Source organism: Rhamphochromis sp. 'chilingali', assembly GCF_963969265.1.
Source record: "Rhamphochromis sp. 'chilingali' genome assembly, chromosome: 6".
NCBI lineage: Eukaryota > Metazoa > Chordata > Actinopteri > Cichliformes > Cichlidae > Rhamphochromis > Rhamphochromis sp. 'chilingali'.
In genome coordinates, this window is record NC_137933.1 from 29,579,106 (window position 1) to 29,604,904 (window position 25,799).

Sequence of the window (25,799 nt, forward strand, 5' to 3'; positions counted from 1 at the left end):
TACGTTGCCAGGTGTTTCTTCAGATTTGAGGTGTTACCTCCTTTGACACTATCACAGTATCACCTTAAAGCACTTGTTGCAGGCTGCTGAGTTTGCATATTTTGCTGTGAAGTACAGCCAGATGTTTGACCGCTTCGCCTTGGGCATTTTTAATCTGTAGCTCTGCTCTAAAAGAACGTAGGTACCTGGGCCCGCCTACTACGCTTGCAAAGGTAAAATGATTGGCTGGAATCCAAAGTGTATGACATCTCAGGGAAATAAAGCACCGAAATGTGCGCTGCTTTTCGGTCTGGTTACTACCGTTTATGTCAGAACGATACCGGTACCCATCCCTACTTAAGATGCTCCTAAATCATCTAAATCACTAATACTACCTAAAGGCACGCTATGAAAACATGTAGTAACGGAAAAACAAAAGCAAATTTCAGGTCTCAAATTTTATAGCACATATTTTGATACTTTAAACAAAAACAAGAATAAAAATTAGACTTGATCTCAAAAGAAAACAAACATTTCCTTTCACGGGTGTAAACATTCTCTCAGAAAATTACATCTGTAGACTCAGATTTCCAAAAATGAATAGAAGTATAAAACTGAAATAAATAAAGTGACAGATGCAGAAACAAAGAAAATGACACAAAGAACAGAGAAATACACAGGGGGCAAAGGGAGGGAGAGGTATAAACAGATGGACACAAAGATGGAAATAGAGAGATTGTAAAAGACAAAAGCAGTCAGCGAGTTGCTTTTTAATCTTCTGTAATATTCGTTTAATGAGCATATTTTGCTTTTCCTCACTGAGCCCCTTGTTTGTCCTTGTGTACCACTCACCGCTTAGATTAGATACATCCAACTAGGTCACACGATTACTGCTGATTCACCGCACTGGGACAAGGGGAATGATTGATTTTTATATTATAATCCTACCCTGGGATTTTAGTACTGGCTTCTGCCCTCTAGTAACCGTCATCAGAGACCAAATCCTCTTCCCTTGCCTCTCATAAAGAAGAACATGGGGGCATACTCTGTAAGCTTGTCATGTTATTTAAAGTGGTAGCGTACAAGGGTTTAGGGGGTAATGGAACATGAACCGGATGTGTGGCATTGAGTAACTTAGATGGTCTTCACCATGAGTGAAAAATACTCTAGTATTAGTAATACACTGCATGTTTAAAAATTGGGAAAACATGCATGAGAGAATATATGTGTCAAAACCCATAAATCAACTAATCTCTTTATAACCTCCTGCTCCCTATTTTAAAAGTTTTAAAGTAATTTTCTCTTCATATCTTCTCATCGTTTTATGTCTATATTAAACAAAAAGAAAGAGGGCAGGCCAATTTGTTTAACCAAGTTCATTCGAAGTGAATAACTTCTGTCATACAAAATTTTTTTAATCTGACCTGAAATATTCTGTAATAGTGGCACCTGCAAGTATGTGTGTGTGTGTTCTTGTGATTTGGCACCATTCAAATAACACTGAATTGAAATGAAATGGAAAAACTGAAACTCTTCTTCTATACACAAAGGGAAAAAAGAAATTGAAAAGTAGAAATTTCTTTCACAAATTGTCAGGTTTGTTAAATAATTTACAGTTAATATAGATCACAGACTTCTGACAAGTTCTTACTGTGTGCCTTTGATTAAGTTAGAAACTCCACTTATTATGTAGCTCCTGGTGTCAATGTAGATTTTTTTTTGAAGATTTTTTCCTCCTGCTACAATGACATAAATGGAACACATTTTATGGGAAAAAAACACACAACAAGAAGCAAGGACACATACACAAAAATTGGGAGAATTTAATTTGTACGTGCAAGTTTATTTAGTGTTTTATTGATTATTATAACACATACCACACTATACCTTCAAGATAATATGGCAGTTGTACAATTGCACGATATATATTATTATTATCAATAGGAGGCTAATCCTACTGCAAGTGAATTCCCCCTTGAAAAGTTGAAGATCAATGGGCAATCTGCAATAATCCTCACTACACTAAAACCTCTCGTAGGACATTTTATTGCACCTATGCAGTCAGTTTTATGTAAGGCTATAATCCATGCCAGGAAAGGGTTATGTGAAAGGGAGAGAGGGAGAGACCAGACATATATTTAAACAGAATTTAAAAAGCAAAATATTGTCTTAAAACTGATGCTTGTGCATCCATTATATTTACTTTTTTAATTGTATTATTTATATAGAAATATAAAAATTTATTGAATGGTATGTCCGGGCTGCATGGTGTACCCCCACGTAAAACATTTCACCATTCAGTTCATAAATTTCTCTGACATTTCTTCATCACCCTCAAATCCACTCTAGTTAGGGGATCACTGTGGGGATATGTACAGCCACACCACAGGCAAGAATCGATTTGCTCTCAAGGCTGCCTTGATCATTTTTTGTGAAGTCATTGGTCGGGGCTTTAAGAGTCTGAGAATTTTCTCTGAATTTGAACCTTAGAGTTAAAAAAATATATAGCTTTAGAAATCCAAGGAATTTTGAATACGGTCTTTTTTGGGGACAGTTTGCATTGCGCTTTTTCACACTTTTTTACCCATGAGCAACACAAAAATTGCATTTGGAATATTTTAGGATATTTGCATTTCTATATTGGATTCAGCTGTGTCAGAATATTTTGTCTGTGGCTTACAATTAAATATTTCAAAACGCTTTGTTGAGAAACACTTGACTTCAAAGTGACAACCTCTGCCTTTTTTTGATTGAAAACTGCAGTTGAAATTAAATATTCATTTTCTTCATTTCCTTCTTATATAAATTCAATTTTAATTGTCTTCTTTTTCATCACTCGAGGCTCACGGTAGCTTTGCAACGGTTAAAATAGTTTAAAATTATATTATTTAAACGGATGTCTTTAATTGTCCATCTTTGATGACCATTGTTGTGATCTAATATAATATAAATAAAACTGAGTTGAACTGAATTGAAATTGAATAAACTTTATATTAGCTTTAAATAAACAGCATATTCCAAGACCGAGCCTTCCCTTTGCTTCAGAATATTTTTTCTGTTGTATAGCTGCCAACCCTTCATTTTACAATCACACCCTAAACTTTTACTCATATTACCACCAATGATCAGCAAAAAAGTGTTGATTGCTACTTGATCTCCAAACCCATTGGCCAGCCTGCTATCCCGCCATATTTCTGACTAACTCTGCGATAGTGACAAGCGCTGTTCCTGAGTACAATACACAAACATACAGCTCTTGTCAGCTTACACCTCTCTCCAAACCTTTAAGCTTTTATTTCCAGCCAATTTCCCCCCAATAACCCCTCTGCCTTTACCTTAGAGACAAATTAAATCTCAAACAGGTTACACGGGATGACGGTGAGAGAGAAAGCAAACCATAGGGTTTTTAAAAAAATGCAGGATGGAAGTCTGAGGCCGAGGTATGACAGAGATGCGAAGACGTGAAAAGAGAGAATACTGAAGATACGGAGATGACAAACTGACAGAGAGTTAAAGGAAGAGAGGAAGTCGAAGTGTGTGCATGGAAAAGAGAGGCATTTGTTACCTGGTTGTAAACCACTGTGCTGCACATAAATCCCATTACTTTGGGAAGAGCATTGGCTGATCCCTCCGTTACCGTCACCCACGCATCCCCAGGAAATTGAAGCTATAATTCTCAAATCCTCTGTTCCTCCCCATTGCCTAACTCTCACTTTTCTTCGTCTTCTCAGATTTTCTCTCCATTTTTTTTTCCTGTGGCTTAAATATTTAATTAGTTTGTTTATTTATTTTGCAAATTAATGATAGCTCCCATCAACAGTCTGCAGAAAATGTTGTGAACTGAGATTAAAAAGTGAATAGGCTAGACCTTAAGCAGAAATAACTTTGCAATGTAGATGGATAAATGTTATAATTGTTATACCATCACTGGATTGAATGGCACTGTGATGGACTGATAACCAGTCTATTGTGTACCCCAGCTCTCGGCCCATTAAACCTCGGATAGACTCAGGCCCTTGAATTGAAAAAGAGGTTAAATGGATGGATTGATAGATTGATGGATTTAAGTGATTTTTACACCCAGACAGAATAAATCACCAACAGTCGTCTTTGGATGGGTTCAGTCCTATATATATTCTGGTTGATGTCTTAACTCTTTAAAGGCTGTGGGACATAGGGGTAACAACAGAGCAGGAAGAAACTCTTAACATGTACCTTATAGAGCTACCGTATAGACCCACTGTTTTATTTAAACCCAGTCTCTGGTTTACCTGACTTATGTTTTAACTATGTATGTCCTATCTATTAACCTAACCTACTATGTACAAACCCTACCTGGAGAAACGTGCAGACAGCTCAGACTTAATGATAAAATCAATTAGATCAGCATACAGTAGGGCTTTTCTACATTGCATCTCTAAATAAATTTATTTCACTGTAAATTAATTAAACAAACAGGCACATAACCAAGCGTGAAAGCTTCCATTGAGGTTTGTTCAATGCTTAGAAGGGTTTGCAGGCCCACAGGGGTTTACTTTCCTAGTGCTGTGATTTGATACAATGGGAGTAGACAGTGCTATTTATGTGCTGATTGCAGCTGTTACACCAGTGAAATTTCTTGTCAGCTTCGGAGCCATCACTAGTGAGGTTAGCTAAAGAGATATCCCATTAGTGCGTGTGTGTGTGTGTGTGTGTGTATGTGTGTGTGTGTACGTATGTGTGCTTGCTTGCACTTTTTTGTTACCCATTAGAGTGAAAGAATGTGTGTAGAGCTCTGTGCACATTCTTGTATTAGCAGAAACATGCACCTGTAAACTTGTTTGTTAAAGCTCTGCACCACTTTCATTACGCCGATTGCAATCTGCTAAAAAATAAATAAATAAATAAAAAAATGAGAGAGAGATTAGATGAGAGGATGTAGTGCATAAAGTCTATTAGAATGAATTGCTTCCTGTACCCTATTGGTTGGTCTCTTACTGAGGATTAACAGTCTCAGGTTGATAAAAACCTAAATTCTTCTACTCCTTGTCCTCCAGAGCCCATTTAAAATTATGGCTGGAGAATTCTTAAATCAATTATGAGTCAATAGACAGATAGGTCGATTATTAAATATATTTATATTGAATAGCTTGAACATAGTTTTTCAGCTTGAGCATATTTTTTCATAGCATACAGTTCTTTTAGTCCCACAAAAATACATGAACGAAAAATAAATCATAAATGATTGTCATAAATGATATGAATACGCACTATACAACAAATTCTGTCATGGCTTTGTCTTGATCAGGACCCACAATTACAATGGTATGTGAGACAAAATACAAAGAAAAGTAACTAGAAAAATATGGGTTAAAGATGATAAAGATGCCTCTTTTAAATGTCCACGTTCATAAGTGAACTCCGACAAAGGACAGCTTGATTTCTACAGATGAATACTTTTCTTTTTTCTTTTTTTTAAGTGGTAGAAGAGTGATACATTGTCAAAGCCCTTTCAGTTTTTCAAGGACCTTTTTGAAGTATTGCTAGTGGTGTTTTTCGCAGATGACAGATTGCACATATTGCTGCTTATAATTAAACCCATACTATTGTGGATTCAGTAAAACCTCTATACCTTAAAAACCTCTAAGCCTCTTTCATCCCTCATCATTCACCAGTGTGCTAATTAGTTATTGCAAAAAATATATATTAAGATCAAACATTGTTTACTTTTAATTTTATGTCTCCATATAGTAAAAAAGTATATAAAAGTCATCAACTTGTTGTATGTTTGTATGTGAAAAACCAGTTAAATCTTTTTTTTTTCTTCCTTTTAAGCATTCACTTAGCCAGATAGTTTAAGGGAGAGTTACACAGATGATTTCCAGCCAGAGAGCCGTACTGTAACAACCAAAGATTAGTGATTTGTGACCACTGAGCAGCTCCAGTAAAGAAACTGTGGTTTGACTGCTTCGCCCCAGGCTGTTTTTACTCTAGTTGATGAGGGAGGTGAAAACCTTTCTATTCTAGTGTACCAAAAAGATTTCTGCGGCAACTTGGAGGATTTAAATGGGTGACATTTTGGTCACAAGCTAATTTCTCTCAATGTTAACCTCCTGTCACCCCATCTACACCTTGTGGCAAGATATGCAAAAACCTATTACAAGTTGTTGCAAATACTATTGCAGCCTACTAGAACCATTTGAGTCTGCTGCTTAGACTGCTTAGGTTTACACTGAACTAGAATATATAATGAAACGTGTTTTGAACGTGAACTGTAAAAGAATCCATATTTGATGCTCCAAATAAGACAGAGACTCCTTTTAAACTAAACAACACAGGAAGCCAAAATTGTTATGTACACAAAATTGACTAAATATCCATTTACTGGTTTTATATAACTCTAAATTCCCAACTTTGACCTGCTTGCAACCGCCTGAATAGCTGAATTTAAAAAATATATGTTTATTGCAACTGATTTGAAAATATCAAATAAATATGAAACAAAATAAATGAAAAAGTGGTATAGGATATGCCATTTAAACTTTGCCTTAATGTTTCCATTTGATATTTGTGCAGACAGCATTCTAAATAGCATGTGGAAACCACAACGTGCGTTACACGGTTTTCACTGTTGCTTTGGATGTACGTCTCCAAACATCATTGTAGGTGGTTAATATCACATTTTTCATATTGTCCCCTCTTCAACTTTGGCCCCAGCTTTTACTCTGTTGTCTTTTACTCTTTTACACTTAGTTTTTCCCCGTCGTGTAGTATGTGTCCCTATCCTCACTCCTCTGCCACTTTTTTTCCCCTTTGGAACATGCTAGGGTCCAATTGATTTCTTTCTGTGCCAACAGCATTTTTCAGCCTCTTTTGCAGTAGCATTACGGGTCATCTTGTACTTTTCTGTTAGGTCAGTCATAGGAAATGGAGGCAGTGACTAGGCGATGATATGAGAGCAGAACAGGGACCTGAATTACCTTTGGTACACTGATTAGTTTGTACGGAGAAAAGCTATATACTCAAAGACTCATGCTAAGACCCAGACAGCAAACAGACACTGAGATACAGGAACTGTAATGTTTTAATGTGGTGATTATCTTGCTATTTTTAAGTCTGGTGTTGGTAATGTTTTATGCCATTTCATGTATCACGTCTATTCTTTTTATGTCTTTCACTATTTTATTATTCTTTAACTCAGCTATTGGTTGCACTTTATGACCTTGCACTGTCTCTTTTATTGTACTGCTCCATCTTGTTTTGAGTGCTTTTACATTTTGCAATTTTTTCCCATCACTTGGGCTCTGTGAAACAGAGTTACATTGCAGTGTATTTTAATATGGCTGAAAAGACCAAATAAAGTGAACTTGAACTCGAATGTGAGCTTGAAACAAGCACATATTTATACGTACTTTCTATTACAATTGCAGGCAAAAGAAACTTTTAAAGACAGTAAAGTCATACCTTAAAAATGCTCATAATAGAAATGTTCACAACTTAATTTTTTCGCTGAAAAAACATGTATCGTTCCCATTTAAACTACTTTTGTTTGTCTGTTCGTTTCTTTCCGTGTGTCTGTGCCCCACAGGTCCACCAATGATCCGACTGTCAGTGAATGATACAGTGGTGGTGGATCCTGGCCAGGATGTGCGCATAACCTGTGAGGTCACAGCAGGTTTCCCTCTCCCCATTGTGACGTGGTCACGTTACCCTGGCCCTCTTCCCCTCAGTGCTCAAGTTCGAGGAGAATCACTGATTTTGAGAGCTGTCACACCAGCGGATGCAGGCTTCTACAACTGCACGGCAGTCAACAATGTGGGTAACCCTGCACGCAAGAACGTCAACCTCGTTGTGAGAAGTAAGTAATGTTTGTATGTATTTGCACCTGTGAAAAGGGGTGATGCTTTTGCAAAAAAAATAAAATAAAATCTAGATTTGTGTTTTTTACAACCTTGGTATAAACTAGCTCCAGTTGCACAATTGCAAAAGATTGTTTTTCAATTGGAATTGCTGTTTAAAAGATTCTGGATATACTTTCAGAATTAGTCTGAATGTGTCAATGAGACTTTTGGTGTTTTTTAAATATTGTCCAGTCCTCATGTATTTATTATTATTACTTAAAAAAAAACATATAGCAATGTGACATTCCCATGTGATAATACTGCATATGGTTGGCAGGAATTGTTAAATCTTTGCATAATTTAGGCTTCTCATTCACTGATTTTACAACTAAAAATCATGTTGCATTTAATTCTTTGGCTAGCCAGGGGGTAGTTAAAATAGTTGACAAAGGCACAGTCAGGATCCTTTTCTCATTGAGAAGTCTCGTACAACTGATAATTGCTTTATGCAAAGTGTCTGTATAGTCCTCGTTAGCTTCATTCGTTGACATTTGTGAGTCTGCGCGTGCATGCGAGTGTGTGGAGCTAGCTGCTGATCCGTCATTAACGAAGCTGATGTGAATCTTGTCAGAATGGGCGGGTTAGAATACAGAATACTTCCATTCTCTCTCCCCTCTGGCTATTTTTAGCCCCTTTAATCATCTTTATTCACTGCAATTAGTTAGACTGGAGTGGAAGCAATTAGCAACAGTCTCTTCTGTTAGTTAGCACTGTGGAGAGCGTATGTTAGATGGGCTTCTCCTGTTAGCTTAATGGGCCTGAACACACTGTCACACCAGCGCAGGTGGCAAGATGCTGAAAGAGACACACATTCACAGTCAGTGAGTTCATAAAGGAAAAAAGTCTGCAGGCAGGTAGGTAGACAAGTGCATCCAAATATTTAAGGAGTATACATGCACACACGCACTCACATTAATCAGGTAAAGTCGCAAGTTCATGTTAGCCATATGGTCACTGCTTCATATCCGTGGCTCCACCCAAGTATCTTGTTAACAAGCTCAAAGGAGTTTAAATCAAGCTCTCCTCTCCTCCTTACCCCCTGTCTCTCCCCTTCGTGGGGAAACAGAGAGCTATTTTGTATTCAACATGGAAATCTGTTGGGGAAACGGAGCCTTTGAAACTGAAAATTAAATGTGACAGTGTGAGAGTTACTCTTTGTCCTTGATTTTGTTTCCCCCCTCCTCCTTACCCCCCTGTTATTTTATTCTGTATTTGGCTCCTTTTGTCTTGGCTTCCTTCACAATTTGATTCTTCCTCTCTCACTCGCTTTCTTTCTTCTCTAATTTCCTCTTTCCTTTGGTACAAGGCGACCTCTTCATTTTTTTCTTTTTTTGTTTTGTTAGTGGTGTTGGGGGTGGGGGTATTAACCATGCTTCTTCTCCTGCATTCTTCTGTTTAGTTTCTTTTTATTGAGTAGTATCAGTTCCTTCTTTTTGATCTCACGAATGTGTTTTTCTTCTGTTTGTTTTTTTAATTTTAATTTGTACACTTTACTATTCTGTACTGGAATGGAATACAACCGTTCAAATAATTTGCCTTTCCTATGAAATTTTTGACTTTTGGAAAATCTGAACAACCAAATACCGTATTTCCCGGACTACAAAGCGCACCTGAATATTAGCCGCACAAGCTAAAATCAGGGGAAAATCCTGTTTTGTACATACATTAGCCGCACCTGACTAAAAGCCGCAGGTGTTTCAATGTTGACTTATCATATGTAAGAGAATATGCACAAAGGGAATTGTCAGGAAAGAGATGGCTGTTTGGAGACACACCCCTTTTATTAATATTTTGAAAAACAAGTTCTGGGTACATATTTGCACAACTTTTTAGGTATATGTAAAAGTAGCGGTAATTACAAGTACGAAACATGTACTGTGCTTCATAAATGAGTAACAAATGTAGTACATAACAATAACCTACAGCACACCAGAAAAATAGATTCGGACTACCTTTTAGGCTCAAGAAAAGTCAGTCATTCACCACCATCTTCCTGCGCACTAAAACCACCAAAGTCCTCTTCTCCAGTGTCAGATACGAACAGGCTTCGTCATCCACTCTCAGCTTCTTTCCTTCGTTGTCACTTTCAAAACCAAACAAATCCTCGTTGACAGTGTCAGAGTCGAACACCCTCAGAAGGGCCGTGGCGGTGTCCTCCTCTCCATCATGCAGCAGTCCAGCCCTTCGAAATCCGTTGGTGATCGTGGATGTTTTCACACTTTTCCACGCTGTCAGAATCCACCGGTGGAGTTGAGCATGACTTGCTTTTCGCAATTTCATTTCCGCTCGTCATCCACGCCTCCGGCTGAACATGTAGCGCTACTTTGAAGTTCGTTTTTCGCGCTACTTGTACGGCACTATGTTGCCTGGCGGATGGACATGTGACCAACATACCACTCTTGAACCCCGATACTGTGTGTCTGATCACATGCCCTTCCGCCAGGCAACGTAGTGCCGTACAACAGCGGAACAAACAAAACAAATCGTCTTACGATATCACAAAAATCATGGATAATCCATAGAAAAGCCGCACCTGACTAAAAGCCGCAGGGTTCAAAGTTTGTGCAAAAAGTAGCGGCTTATAGCCCGACAATTACGGTACTTGGTTCCTTTGTAAAGTGTGTCAATGAATAAAGGGGATGCAAAAAATGTTCACATACATGTCAAGAAGCATTTGCTATCTAAAAATAGTTTTATATATCAAATCAAAACTCTCAGTTGAAAAAGAACAATAAATGAAAGTGGTATTTGTTGTTCTCCGGTCAGGGTGTGCGAGATGAAGATTAAGGCTTTTACATTAATTATAACTCTGCTTTGGTCATCTTCAACTTCCAGGTTAATTTCAGCTTAAACCAATTTTCCCACTCTCATGACTTACAGTTGGTATGATTCTCCTGACAGTACACAGAATTGCAAAGACAGACATGTTAGGTCAACTTGTAAGATTAGAAAAGCACTACATAAATGTGATTACTTTTTACATCTCTTAATGATTTCGTTGAACAAATGATTGCATGAGCTAATTTTTTCATCTGGTTATGTTGAGGTATGCCCACTGTATCTCTGGGCACTCTCTCTACAGTGTCTCCTTGATTAAATGTGCTAAAAATTAATGTATGTCCTTGGGTTGTGCTTTTCTGTTTTCCTAGGGACTATATATATAGTTTAACTACAGAAAACTCTAAATTAAGTAAAGACCAAGTGGAAATTAAAAGATAAATAAGAGCATTTAGCAACTGTAGTAGTGGGGAAAAAAGACAGACCTTGCCAGTGATACCTAGTCATGCTTATCCCTTTTATTAATTTTTTTTGCATTATTATTTTAATTTTGTATTTTTTTTTAGTACATTTTGTACCAAATGCATTTATATTGTAACAAATATTAAAAAATTTTCTTCTTTCTTTTTTCCCTCTCTACCACCACAAAAAGCAATGAGCAACCTCACCTTCCAAATTACACCAGACTCTAACAAGGACAGTGAAACCATTCAAATGGGTCGTGACCTTAAGCTCTCATGCCATGTTGATGCCACCCCCCAGGACAAGGTCAACTATACCTGGTACAAGAACGGGGCACCAGTCTTCAACTCAGATAGTTTGATTTTACTGCGGAGTGACCCAGACATGGCACCTGGCACCAGCAGTCTGGAGATTGTGGACATGAAATTCAGAGACTTGGCCACCTACAGCTGCATGGCCAGCTTTTCAGGCAGCACAGTGCGAGAGCTTCGTGTTGATGTCAACATTTCTCAAAACAGCGGTAAGAGTTTCCCCTTTTTCCTTGTTATTCTTTGTACATGTATATGTATAATGATGGCTCAATAAATATTTGTCTATTAAGGCCACGAGCACATGCAGATTCAAATGGGTTACGGTTAGCTGTAAATCGCCCATGCATTTAATTAAACTCTTGATCGTCATTAATAAATATGTATGGTGGCAACCACTTAATAGAGGTTAGGCAGTTGCTGTTTGTGGAATAAACAAACTTCTAAAACAAACATGTTTGAGTTGACTGATAAACTAATTAAACAAATGTTCAGGTACACAATGCTGCTTAACCTAAGCAGTACATTTAGTATGTAAAAAAAACAAACAGTTTTTCCTAAATCTAAAGGGGTGTAATTTTTCATGAATTATATGAATCTTAACACTATCTCATGCCAATGATTAAATATTCTAGCAATCTGTGTTTTTACATCATGTGACATGTTAAAACATAATAGCTTAGTGGTTTACCCATTCACCTAACAACTGAAAGATCCTAGGTGTGATTCCAGGAAATCCATTTGTGGTTGCACCAAGAAGGGCATCTCAAAATTACAAATTAAATATGCAGAGCTACCCGCTGTGCTGCAACCCCTTGTGAATAATGGAACAACTGAAAGTTAGCGTCTTCATTCAGACAGTTTTTATCCCATTTCTTCCCTCTCTACCTCTGCCTTGCACTGCTTGTTGCTTTGATGGTTCAGTTGTGTGTGTTCATGTATTCTTTCTTGTGTGTTTTAAATCATAATATATACTTAATCCTAGTAATAATATTTTTAATGTTCCCACATGTCATTAAAACTGTGCGATTGTCTAATAAAATCAGCTCTTTAAATGTCAGTGCCTGTCATACAATTTTATTGTCCATCTGTCTCTGTTCCCCTAGTTTTTGCCAGTTTATCCATTAGCACTATCTGATATTTTAAATCATGTTTGCCCTCGGACTTCTTGTTAATTAATCTGAAATTTATTTTTGATCCAGAAAAAAAGTGCCAGTTTCTCGTTAGCTTGGCAACAAGGACAAGGATTACTTTATTAACCTTAGAGCCCAAGGTTATGTATTCGTGCTTACACTTTTCTAATGTTACTGACTACGTTGGAGGATATTTTAAAGTGGAAACTCTAACAATAGCCAAGGGTTTAAGGAACTGTTATTCTTAAAAAAAATAAAAATAAAATATATATATATATATATATATATATATATATATATATATATATATATAGTACTGTTATAGCAATTTCTAAACAAGAATTATTATCTGATCAGATTATATGGAAATGACAAAAATTAAATTCACACTTTGTCTTACTTGCATTTTTTGTCTTTGCTTTCTCCCAGTCTCTCCTCCAGTGCTGACTGTTCCACCCGGACGTCAGGCTGTAAGTGTGCGAGAGGGAGGTAATGCCGAACTGGTGTGCTTAGTCGTAGATGGCAAACCACGTCCTCCTATACTGTGGTCACGGACAGAAAAGGACTTGCTAATGCCCTCGGGGAAGCCCACAGTGGAGACGCCTGATGGTCGCTTGAGGCTAAAGAACGTTAGCCGGGACATGATGGGGGCATACAGGTGTCAGACTGCTCCATACAATGGGCTTAACATTAAACGCAGAGAGGCACAGGTTCAACTCAATGTGCAGTGTAAGTATGGATCAGCGTACTTTCAGTTCAACATCCAAAATCCTTTGGCTTAAGCTGAATACAGGTCTCTCAGATTAAGAATATATCCTGGTGTCAGTAAGTCTAGGTTAGTGTAAACTCTTTTCAAATACTTTTTTGGGTGCAGCTTGTGTACTATTAGGAAAATGCACGATAATACATGATAACACCAGCAAAAAAATTAATGATTCTGAAGGCGTCACAGAAGCTAGGAAGGAAACTGGCTGTTTAACTTCAGAGTGCAAGGTGCCTAACCTATTGCATCTCACACATTTTACATTTTCTGCAATTAATCGATCAAAGTTTTCAGTTACAATCAAGGAAATAATTTCATAATCCATTTCTAAATTTATAAATTTGCTTACTTACAAAGAATTGAACAGTCTTTAACTTTTAGTAGAAGGTTGAATTGAATGGAAAGAGACAGAGTATTATTCTATGCTTGACTGTGGGGATGGTCTTATTTGGGTCATATTCAGCATTTGGTTTCCTACCGCCAATGCGGCAATTTGATATTAAAGAGCTTGATTTTGTTGTCATCTGACCGCAACCTTCTCCTGTTAGTTAGATGTTCACTAGCAAACTTGAGCAGGGGGCTACTACAGGATTGAAATCCTTTGGATCATTGACAAGCTCCTTCTGTGTATATATTTCTTGGGTTTCTGAATAATCACACCAGTAGTTGTCATCCTCCCACCAAGGTTCTTGCTGATGTTTTTGTAGCTCATTCCAACTTTGTCAGGCTCTACAATCTTGTTCTTTGACAGCTTTTTGGTCTTGTCCATTGTGGTGGAGAGGTTGGAACGGAAGAAATGAATTAACTGGACAGGTGCACGCTAATTTCTGGACTTTAGGTTAATATTGTCTCTCTGTCCATTAAAATGAACATACGGCAAAAATGAATGACCTTTTATTTCTTTGTAAGTGGGCTAACTCAAAATTTTAGCAGAGGATCAAAGTATTGTGATCCCTTATAGGGGAGCATGTAGCGACTAAAGAGGGGAGAAAAACATGCTTACTAATGGGCAGCGAGTGGAAACACGTAGAGAAAAAATCATTTTGACAACTTTCCAACAGAGACCTGTTTCTGTAAATTAAAGAACATATCCTGTTTTTTTTTTTTTTATTATTTTACTTTTCCATTAAATTTAAATAATCACTTTTCTTTCTCTCACCCTCAGTGAAGTCATAACAGTTATACTTCACTAACAACTATGGACCCTGTCAGCAGATAAGAAATTGTAAAAGGTGGAACAGAAAGCAAATGAGGACATACCTCTATTGCTCAGAGGCAGCTTTCACTAAACCTACTGCTTTCCCTTTGTGAACATTCGACTGAGGTCTGTCATTATAAAACTCCCAGAGGATCTACTTTGAGAGAGGAGAGGATGTGTCTTAGTAACGTAACGCATCATTTTGATACCTTTTTCCTTCCCATGAGGTTATCTTCTTTTACTTACTTTTACCATCCTGGAACTTTGACAGCCCTTATCAGTGCTAAGTCATGGAATGTGTGAGTACTACACATCAGCCTGCATATGTGTAAAACTGAGCAAGCCTTTTGCAAAACTTTCAGCCCTTTAAAAGAATATCTCTTCTTCCTTCAACTACTTGAATAAAAACATAACTTTTATTTCTCATTTATGTTAATGTTGTAAGAGTTAGACACTGTGGAATTGTAGATATAGTATATATAGCTTCTATATAAATATAGGTATATTGGGTATATACTAAAGAAACTGAGTATATTTTTAACCAGTTGACTTAGACAGTTGTTTTAAGTTGATACATAGATAATTTTTTTGCATGGTAGTCAATCTGTGAAGTCAGTTTTGAGGTAAACAGTCATTGATAAATTGTATATGTATTTTTTTTGTTGTCAAGGAACATTGAAACATTGTAACACTGAAAGTAAATTGTTTATTTCCATGGCTTCATTCATAGATTTAAAAAAAAAAACTCTCACTGTTCATTCTGCCAAAAAAGTCAAAGGCTTTTTCTTTTATCTCTCCTAAAAACTGTATATTTATCAGGAAGTAAAGGACCAATTTCCCACCTATTTACTGACCTACCTGATAAATACAAGCCCAAATTAGAGCCCTCTCCTCTCCTCCCCTCTTCTCTGCAAGGCGGATTTACAGGGCTTACTAATGCAGGCAGGGTGCAAGGGCGACACTCTGTGAGCTCTGCTGTCTGCACTGGCCAACTCTGATTAATGGACCAGGTGGCCACCGCACTATGGACAGCGAAAGAAACGGAGCAACGAGACAGCTACATGAGCAGGAATAGGAGTGAGCATAACAGGGTTAAGAGAGAGCTTGAAACAGGAAAGCATGGATGGTGATGGGGGGAAGGGGGAAGAGAGGATGAGAAGGTGCTAACAAAGCGAGGGACTGGTTGGCAAATAGAGAAACAAGAACATATTTCAGTGCAGCCAATCAAATTGTGGAAAATAAATTTCCCACTTTTATTCAGCTGCGCCTTTGTCCCCTGACTTAATTTGTTTATTTTATCACGTTTCTTTGCTTTATTCTGTTTACCACTGTTGATTGATGTGAGGGAAGGATGGCATCATTTTTTAAGGCCGATGTAATTAAGTGGATAGGCAGATGCTCGCCACTGTTTCCACTCTTGCCTCTCCCACTCCCACTTTTGCCTTGTATCACTTCTATACTTGCCCAGTGTTCCTTTTTTCCCTCCTGGAGAGGTGGCTGTTCTTCCTCATTGCCATTCTCATCATCATCAATCAGTTAACTGCTGGCCATGAGAGAAGACCTCTCTCTGTCTTGTCATTCTCTTTCTGCATCCTGCATTCTCTCATTCACTCCCCACCTCCCATACTCAATCACTGACTTCTCTCACTTTCACACTGCACGTTCCCTATCATTTGTCTTCCTCTTTGTCTTCTTCTTTAAGAGCGATCCTTTCTTCTCTCATCCCTCCTTACCCCTCATGCATGCTACCTTCCTCTCTCAGTCTCATGTAAATAGATTTTCTCTTTGTGCACTGTAAATGTTTGGCTTGGTCAGTGTTGCATTCCCGGATGAATTCATTTCGCATTCAATAAGATGGATAGCGATGGTGTGTTTACATGGATTATAGTCTTTTGACTATGAAACATTGCAACAGTGTGCTATGAGTCCTGAATGAGAAGCAAATAAATGCAAAAGCAATGCTCTGGAGAATTTTGGGGGGAAAAAGTTTAATTAGAAAGTAAAATAACCACAAAAAGTGGAATCTACTTGAGCAGTTGTTGAAATGAATATATTAGATGAGAAAGGGAACTGTGCTAGCTTAATGATTTCTAAATTGATTACATACCAACGTATAACTCACCTCTGTTTTCCTCCTTGCTTCTATTGCCATTCCTCCACGTTTTGCCTTTTTTCTTTATCCTTCTTATCTATTTCCAAAGTCAGCAATCAGTATGCATATGTGCTGTAAGTGGGAGCAGGGTGTGTGACCATACACTAATCAATCCACTAGGATTACAGTATGACCTTTGACCACTTACACATCCCTCAGCGTCGCACATCATCACATAGCTGTGGGTGTAGGGAGTAGCTAAACATTAGTTTTGAGAGATCAGAGAGGCAGTAATTGTAACAGAGTACACAACACCCAGTTAGCATTTGTGGGAAGAACTTTGGATACATGCTGGGAATCTAGACTATAAGCCAAAAGACAACCTAGTGGCTGAGACGTTAAATGCTTTGGTGGTTTGCGATCTTTTTAGCATTCAGGTGCTTACTCACATTTCTTTGACTGGAGTGCTGGCATAGAATGGTAAACTGATTTCAAACAAGAATTTGGTTTGGCTGTGTATACCCGTCCGTAGCAAAATAAACAACAGCAACAAGAAAAAAAAATATTATTGAAAGTTTTAGTCATAGTGAATTTAAATGTATCTTCTTCAGTTCTTTAGCTTTCAAGAATATGTATTAAATGGATAATGTGTTCAGGCAGGTTATAGCTCTCAGCTTATCTATTCTGGTTTCTGATGTGTAAAATGCAGAAGCTGCTGAATCCTTAAACTTAAATTACGTTAGTCTTTAAAAAGGTGTAACATCTGTGTGTAAATAAAACATTACTTGTCTAGCATCTTTCTTTCAATTGAGTGCAACTCAGCGTAATCAATTAGTAATAGACATATATTATTAATTTAATTAGTAACACTATTAACATTGACTTTATAAGACAGAAAAAGAAGAGAGTTTTTAACCATTATTTTTAATCTCTATACTGTAGAGGCAGGTTTAGGTTTCTGTTTAATCATATCAACACCTCCATTGTCAGCCAACCGGAGATTTTGATATTGTATAAAGCACAATAACAGGATCTCTGTTTCTCTTTCCCTCCCTGCTCCTTGCTTTACATTATCTTACCGTCTTTTTCTTCCCTCCATACTGCAGCTCATTCTGTCTGTCTAAATTACAGGCATAACATAGATTAGACTATAATTACACATCTGTGTCTGATAAACTTGATTCATAAGGGGCGCTAGTCATGCTGTATCACCTCTGGGCCTTAACACCAGATCTCATCAACGTTAGTACTGCAGTACCACCATTAGCATCTTGTCTATTATCTACATGATTAGCCAGGGGTGAACTAGCTGGCTGGTGATTTGTGGCACAGTAATTTGGCTGTGTTGTGTCTTGGCTGACCCCAGGGCAGCAGTGGCTGGTCAATCATTAACCACAAAGGCACACATCACTGTTGACAGGTTAATTACAACTGGTTAGGATAGGTTAGAAGCAGGGATAAGAGTGTGGCTCGAAACGCCTGATCCCTTGTGGCAATAACAGTTGTTTTGTGTTGGATGATTTGTAACAACACATTTTTTATAATGGTTTAAGAAAATCCACTTTGCAAAGAACATAAAGAAGTGAGACATGGATGACACTGTCTTTGCAGTCCATTTGGTACTACATGTCTAAGACGAGTTTCTGAGATTAAAATGTGGGTTTTTTTGGAAATGTCTGTTTCAGTTTATCTTCATTCCCTTATGATGAAAACAATTTTTAACATTAGAAACCAGCTAGACCAAACTAATTTTCAAATGTTTATCTGCATTCATATTCACAAATTAAGTTACTGCACAGTTACTGAATATAAGTAAGAGAGAATAAAATAAGGATTCAGCTCTACAATAAAGTACTTGTGCAAAAACCTAATAATGAGTATTAGACTTGCAATAACAGTGGCAAGGCTGTTTAAAAAATGCTACTGCTGCACTTGCATAAAAACAGAGTATAATATTCACTTTATTATTAAAACACAAGTGTTTATTTTTCTGCAGACCCTCCCATTCTGGACCCAGTCTTTCAAGATGTCCGTTCCAGGAACTATCAAATGGTAACCCTGAGATGTACAATCCTACGATCAAACCCTCCTCGCCTAACAGACATCCGCTGGTTCCGTAATGGTGACTTCATCCGTATGCCAATGCCAGACCTGAAGGAGACACCGGAGCTGAAGTTCAAACTGGAACCCACCAACAATGGCTCTTACGAGTGCCGAGTGAGCAATACTGAGGGAACATCAGCATGCACATTTAATGTCTCTGGTGAGTGTGCCATTAATGGAAAAAAAGTCGTAATCCTCTTATTATCAGTTTTATATTCCTGTACTCATTCACCCTTACCTGCATATAAAGATTTATTTTTCCTTCTGTGTCATTCAGTAATTTTTATAAAACATTGTTGCTCTATATCGCTCTCTGTCATACAGCACAACCATACAATGCTGAGTTTTACTTTGATACACCCAACCCTGTCCGGATTCTGAAAGGAAACAACTATTCCTACAATTTGCAGTGGACACAAAAAGAACCTGATGCCACAGATCGCATCATAGGATACTGGATTAATGTTCGAAAGGTAAAGTTCCCCCATATTTAATCCATCTATATATATATATATATATATATATATATATATATATATATATATATATATATATATATATATATATATATATATATATATATATATACATACATACATATATACACACACACACACATATATACACACACACACATATATATATATATATATATATATATATATATATATATATATATAAAAACACCCAGCACGCCCCTGCGGGCGGTTTATCCTTCAAGCTCGGGTCCTCTACCAGAGGCCTGGGAGCTTGAGGGTCCTGCGCAGTATCTTAGCGCAGTACATATATATATACATATATATATGTATATATATGTGTATATATATATGTATATATATATGTATATGTGTGTACTGTATGCCTATTTGCATGCCTCATTACACACATATCCTGCGTGTAGTATCTTATAGTATCATTCGTGAGATCTTGACAAGAGGCAAGTGCAGTGGATTGACAAACACCAACTCACTGACTTTGTTTATCAAGCACTCATGATACTGATTTGATTGGTCTAACTTTATCCAAGGCAAACTTTGGTCACCTGCCTTTGTAAAAATCACCTCTAAAGCTGACAGCTTGTATAGATAAAAAGCATACACACAGGACTGTAAGCAGGAAAGTTTACATTCTAAGTAAACATGGGGCTTTATGAGCTTGGGAAGTGTCAGAGTGTCAGACATGTGTAGACAGTCAAAGCCACTCATTTCCTTTCACTCATGCACTCAACTTTACTTTTAGGATTGTATTGTATGTTTGTTTTTGTTTTTTTATAAAAAAAAGTTTTGTATTAAACACACTTGTGTTTCCTTGCAGTGATATATCACTCTGAGGCAATTCCTAGGCAGGAATTATCAGCCTTCTGGACTTTTTATTTTAGATTTGCCACATATATTTAATTTGCTGTCTGGATCTGAGTGCCAGACTAGTACTAATGTGTTTATTACCAATTCCACAATGAAAGGAATGCCATCTTTTAACCACATGAGTCGAGAGACAGTTAGCATTTTTTAAATCCATTTTCATGTTTTAGCTTGCCCTCAAAGGATTGACTTTCTATTGAGGCCACTACATTTCTGGAACCCCGTGAAGGTTGTTAAATGAGTCTTGCAGTCACAAATTAGATTAAGCGTGTACTGAAGAAGCTTTTAAAACCTTAACTTCTTTCAACTCAATTTTGAGCCAAAACAAGGTGATGTTTTCACCATGATCTGATACACCACATTTATGTACGTTTGCATAAACTCGTAGGCTTTATGACTGACCCTCGACGAAATCCAGTACTTTCGGAGCCCCTAATAGGACAATGATCTAAAATTAGGAACCTCTGTCCACAATAGTAGAGCACCCTGAGGCCATGTTCTTGTTATGTTTCAAGCATCTACTCGTATATTACTGGCCTTTGTCAGAAGACATGAAGGTAGTGGTGAATTATACACAACTGGCTGGGGTTGGGTATGGTGTGCATGCATGTGTGTGAGAGAGAGACACTTAAACAGAGGGAACGTGAGGACTGCCAGCTTGCTTTTGTGTGGATGAATAGTTAATTCCCCTCCTGCTTCAAGACTTGGCTGCTTACCTTATTAAGTAAGGCTCTTCTGGGAGACAGAAAATGAGCACTAGTCTTCATAAGATGCACATTAGATTGCATGCCTAAGCTCTCTGAAAACTCACTCTTCCTCCTTTGTTTCATCAACCTCTCCTGGCTGTCCTCGCCTTTTCTGCTATGTATCCTTATTTCACTTTAGTCTCTTACCTACTGTCCGTCCCATTTCTTTCTCCCTTTGTGCCTTGGTCACACTTTTGCATTCAGTCCTTCCAGCCCTCTCGGTCTCGCTCTCTCCCTCTTTCTCTCTCTCTCTCTCTCTTTCTCTCTCTCTCTCCATCTCCGTAAACTGCAAACCTAATGGCATTTGATGTCGGGTGAACCATGGAAAGCGGAATAGCGCTGATAAATAGTGGCTGCAAGTTCTTATGCCGACAGTGTTAAAATAATGAGTTGCATTAAGTGGCAGTTTAGGACTTCTTAAATGTTGTTAAGCTTTAATTGAATTTCAAGGTTTTTACCTGAATTTTTTTTTTTTATGTGTTCATTAGAGAGTGAAAAGAGACAGAAAAATAAGGAAGGCATGGAGGTTGTGAGCAAGAAAGTGAACGGAAGAGTGCGAATGGAGAGAAATACGATGCAAATTAAAGAAAAACATCAAATCTCACTGGCCCTCTCAACTATTAAATAGAGTACGAGAAAATTCAAATGTAATACCATCTCAATTTCACAACCCATCTATTTCTGAAACATTTTCTCCAGCTCATCCTTTTAACGCCTTGGCACTCTATCTTTTTAGCACCTACAAAATGATATGGGGGTCTCATGAGAAACAAGCAGGTATAGAGGGGAATACAAGAGGACTCGGTTCGTGTAGAACAGCACTCTTCATCGCAGATCTGACTACATGACTATAACTTTTATACTTTTTGCTTCAGCTTGATTCTTTTATTATGTGTGAATAGGTATGTTTTAAATGAGATTTAATGCAGATTTATTCTGTTTTATGCCTGAAGAATATGAATGTATTTCATATTGTATAACTGGCATTAATATATTTACTCGTTTGAACAAGGAATGTCCTTGTGTGTGTGCGCGCGTGTGTGTGTGTTCGCATGGCAGTTTATGTGGTTTACACCAAGACTCATTGGCAGGCTATGAAATCCTTGCTTACACGTCTTAATTTAGTTTCATTCTCCCTGCAGGGGGTTTCCCTGTGTTTGAATTAACAGTGTTGACAGGGCCTTTTTTTAAAAAGCCTGTCCTCACTCCACGTTTCCTCGAGAGATAATAAATTAATATGTGATAATTTTACCTTTTTACAGCAAGAGCAGCTGATTTACTTTTGTTTCTCAAGGCTTTGATATTATTTTGTCTCACACTAGAGCTGGGCGATATGAGATTTTTTCATATCACGATATGTTTTTTTCATTTCAGGCGATAACGATATCTATCACGATATAAGCCAAATAACTATATTTGTAAGATTTAAATGTGCCGTTGCTCACAAGTAAAATGTGAAATAATCAGCAGCTTGTTTTTATTTAAATATTTATTTCCCATAATAAGTTCAACAGGGTAGATGTACTTAAGGAACATGAAACTTTTTCAGATAAATAAAGGCAAATATTGCAAACTACACAAAAGGCAGCCGCTAAAGCGTTTAAGTTTCAAAATAGAACAAACGAAACAGACTACTTAATTGTCAATTCCACTTAGAAACAAAATATTAATTCTAAAAATAAATCTTAGTTTGTTTTACAGAAGAACAGACAAAACTGACTAACTTTTGTCAATATCAAATAAACTGAGAACTAAAAGGAAATTCTCAATCTCTCCTTGTTGTATAGCTTAGCTTTTCAAACAGTTTTAACAGTTACTTTAGTCTGACAAAAGCCGAATGACGAATTAGCGCTTCCAGTCAGAGACTGAGGCTACGTCCACACGTACACGGGTATTTTTGAAAACGGAGATTTTCCGTTTTCGTTTTAAAAAATAATCCCGTCCACACATAAAGGCAGAAATGAAGGAAAACGCTGCTATGAACATGCCAAAGCAGCAGGTGGCGCTAGATTCCTAACCGTGCAGAAATGTTGGCCAATCAGAAGTCTAGAAGCCTCGGTGGGAAAAAGTAAACAAAGCTGCGGCATAGAAGCAGAACCGAGTCGTATGTGTGGAGGGACAGTAACTGTGTGTATGTGTAAGCATTTAAACACTGCAGAGAGTAGAATTAACAGTAACAGTATTGTAGAAATTCATTTCACTGAAACAATAACGTGGCGCACAGTGTGACGCATGCACCAGTTTATTGTATTTCCAGACTTGCTTTCGGCACAATTTACAGTGCACGCTACTCTGTTTTTTGTCAGACTTGAAATAGCCGAAATACCTTCACACTACGGAACTTCTATGGCTCTTCCGTTTGACAATCTCTCCGGCATTGGAACCATCATCTGTTTTCTCTTCGGTCACGCTCGGTTGATTTTTCTAGTCGGCACACTCATTTCCTCCATTACCCGCTGGCTGCTTCCCAAACAAACACATGTGCGGCTTGGCACTTGTGCTGTACGTAACAAGTCACGCGACGTGACGCTGTGGCTGTGATTGGTTCGGCTCTGCGCTACTTAGTTTGGATTGGCTGACCTTTTTTTTTATTTTTTTATTTTATTTTTTTATTTTAAGAGGACAAGAGCGGCGAGGTCTATCGCGATAGCTTAATTTCTCTATCGAGTAAAAGTTATATCGCGATACATATCGTTCTATCGCCCAGCTCTAGCTCACACACATAGAAAGCTCAGGGTTTATGTCATCAGAATTCTTCTGTGATGCATGTGCACTCATGTGTTATGTAAATAAATATGATTCAAACCCAAGAGGGTCAAATTTGTAGAATTTCTTTGCTGAAAAGTAGTTACACATTATCAAAATCTAGAAATACACATAAACAACTGGGAAGAACAAGAAAGGTTTAACGTGCTGGTCATCAAACTTGAAATGGACATTCAGAAAGCTGCTTAGTAAACATGTCTTTAACTCTAAGAGAAAGTGAATCAGTCTTTTGCTTTGCTTTAGTTGCATATATTTGCATGCAGTTATGTTGAAGTTTTCAATTCAGTTTAATTCATTTCAACCATCAACAATTTAGCGACAATTGGCAGCTCAAGACACTTTATTATGTATTGCAAAATAAAGTTCCTGCTATTGTATATTACAGATAAAAATCCCATTGATTAAAAATGTACCTTTGAACAAACACTTGACTACTGCGAAGAACAAAAAATAAATGATTACATGAAGAAAGGCAGCACTAGGTTCAGGACGTGCACCATCTGCAGTGACCTGTTGGAGTAAGGGGAAAGGAAAGAAGAGCACAGAGAGAGCATTACATAGAGAGGTCTCCACTTAGAGGGATGAAGGCAGTGGTTGTCTGCAGCTGCCACAGCTATGGAAACGCGGGTGTTTCCAATTGATTGAGAAGTCGAGTTGGTGAAGTCTCCTTTGATCCACTCAAAACAGTCCTCTACCAACTGTACAAACGATGACTAGCTGACACTGGAGTCTCTCACTGCTTGTGTGCTGAAATATTTCACTGTGTGTGCTTACACTGAAGCTAGCTGATTGAACTCTGTTATTTCACTTTGCTCTCTCTTCATTTTATGATTTTTTTCTGTAGGCTTGTAAATCAAATTTATAAAACTCTGGTCTTTTTCCTGACTGACTCTAACTGCATCTTTCCTTTTTTTTTAATTCAATTTTTATTAAGGTTTCAAAAGCAGGCATTCACAGTATGTACATCATGTAAGCATTCTTCATACTTAGGTTATCTGCCTTAAATACTGAAATAGTATTTTAATTTACATCCAAGTCATAAGGGAAGAATACTTACAACGATAGAAGTAATTGAAACCATCACATAATCCGAAAATCAAAAAACAAAAAACAAAACTAACAAACCTAAGAAAAGAGAAAAAAAAAAAAAAAAAAAAAAAAAGAAACAAAAAACAAAAAAACAAAAAACAAAAAAAAACACGGATGTGTTGGTATGGGGTGATCCTATAAATATATATACATACATCATAATTATTGGTTTGTAATAGTAAAATCTGGCCTATGAGGCGTGATATATTTAACCCAGTTTTCCCAATATGATGTAAATTTCTCCAGCTTGTGGTTAACAGAAGCTGTTATCTTTTCCATGTTATAAATTTCCATTGTGATTTCCATCCATGTACTTATGTTTGGGCTCTCTGGGGATAACCATTTTCTGGTGATATTCTTTTTACAGGCCACCAATAAAATATTTATTAAATGTTTATCATATTTAGGCCATTCCTGAGGTATATATCCAAAGAACATAGTCTTACTCTCGAGAGATATTTCACGTTTAAAGATATCCTGTAAGGCATTATGTATTTCTCTCCAATAATCCCTCAAGATTGAGCAGTCCCAGAAAATATGGTAATGATTTGCACTTTGATTTCCACAGTTCCTCCAACAAGCAGGGGGGTTATCATCATAATGAGACTTCTGAGAAGGTGTTATAAAGTATCTAATTAGGCACTTCCAGCCAAATTCCCTCCACTTTTGTGAGCTGGTACACATCCACTGATATCTCCATATTGCCGTCCATTCTTCCTCTAATATTTTTATCCCTCCTTCCTCCTTATAGAGACATGATACAATTCTATCAATAGTTTCTGAGTTATAGCTTTTTATAAACAGTTCCATCAAGCGTGTGTTTATCATTGTTACGTTTCTCATCTTCGTGTCGGCATAGTGCCTTAACTGCAGATATCGATAGAAGTCTTCTTTTTCTAATGAAAATGTTTTTCTAAGCATGTCAAAGCTGAACAATTTTCCATCCTTCATTATACTGCACAGGGCTGTTATGCCCTTACCTGTCCAGTCCTTGAATCTAGAATCCAGTTCATTAGGTTTGAACTCTGAGTCGTAAGCACACCATTTAAGAACTGTAATATTGGTCTCGAGTTTATATTCCTTTATAATAGTTCTCCATGTTTTAAGGGTCCTTTTCACCCACATGTTATCAGTATTTTTT

At 37.4% G+C, this 25,799-nt stretch overlaps 1 protein-coding gene across 1 annotated transcript in view; it reads left to right on the top strand.

The window, feature by feature from the left end:
- mdga1 (MAM domain containing glycosylphosphatidylinositol anchor 1) overlaps positions 1-25,799 on the top strand; it is a 218,108-nt gene that overhangs the window by 131,109 nt on the left and 61,200 nt on the right. The window contains exons 7-11 of the mRNA XM_080885851.1: positions 7,547-7,816; positions 11,290-11,619; positions 12,970-13,269; positions 18,590-18,856; positions 19,021-19,169. Coding sequence (XP_080741977.1) covers positions 7,547-7,816; positions 11,290-11,619; positions 12,970-13,269; positions 18,590-18,856; positions 19,021-19,169 — 1,316 coding nt within the window. The remainder of the gene's footprint in view (positions 1-7,546; positions 7,817-11,289; positions 11,620-12,969; positions 13,270-18,589; positions 18,857-19,020; positions 19,170-25,799) is intronic.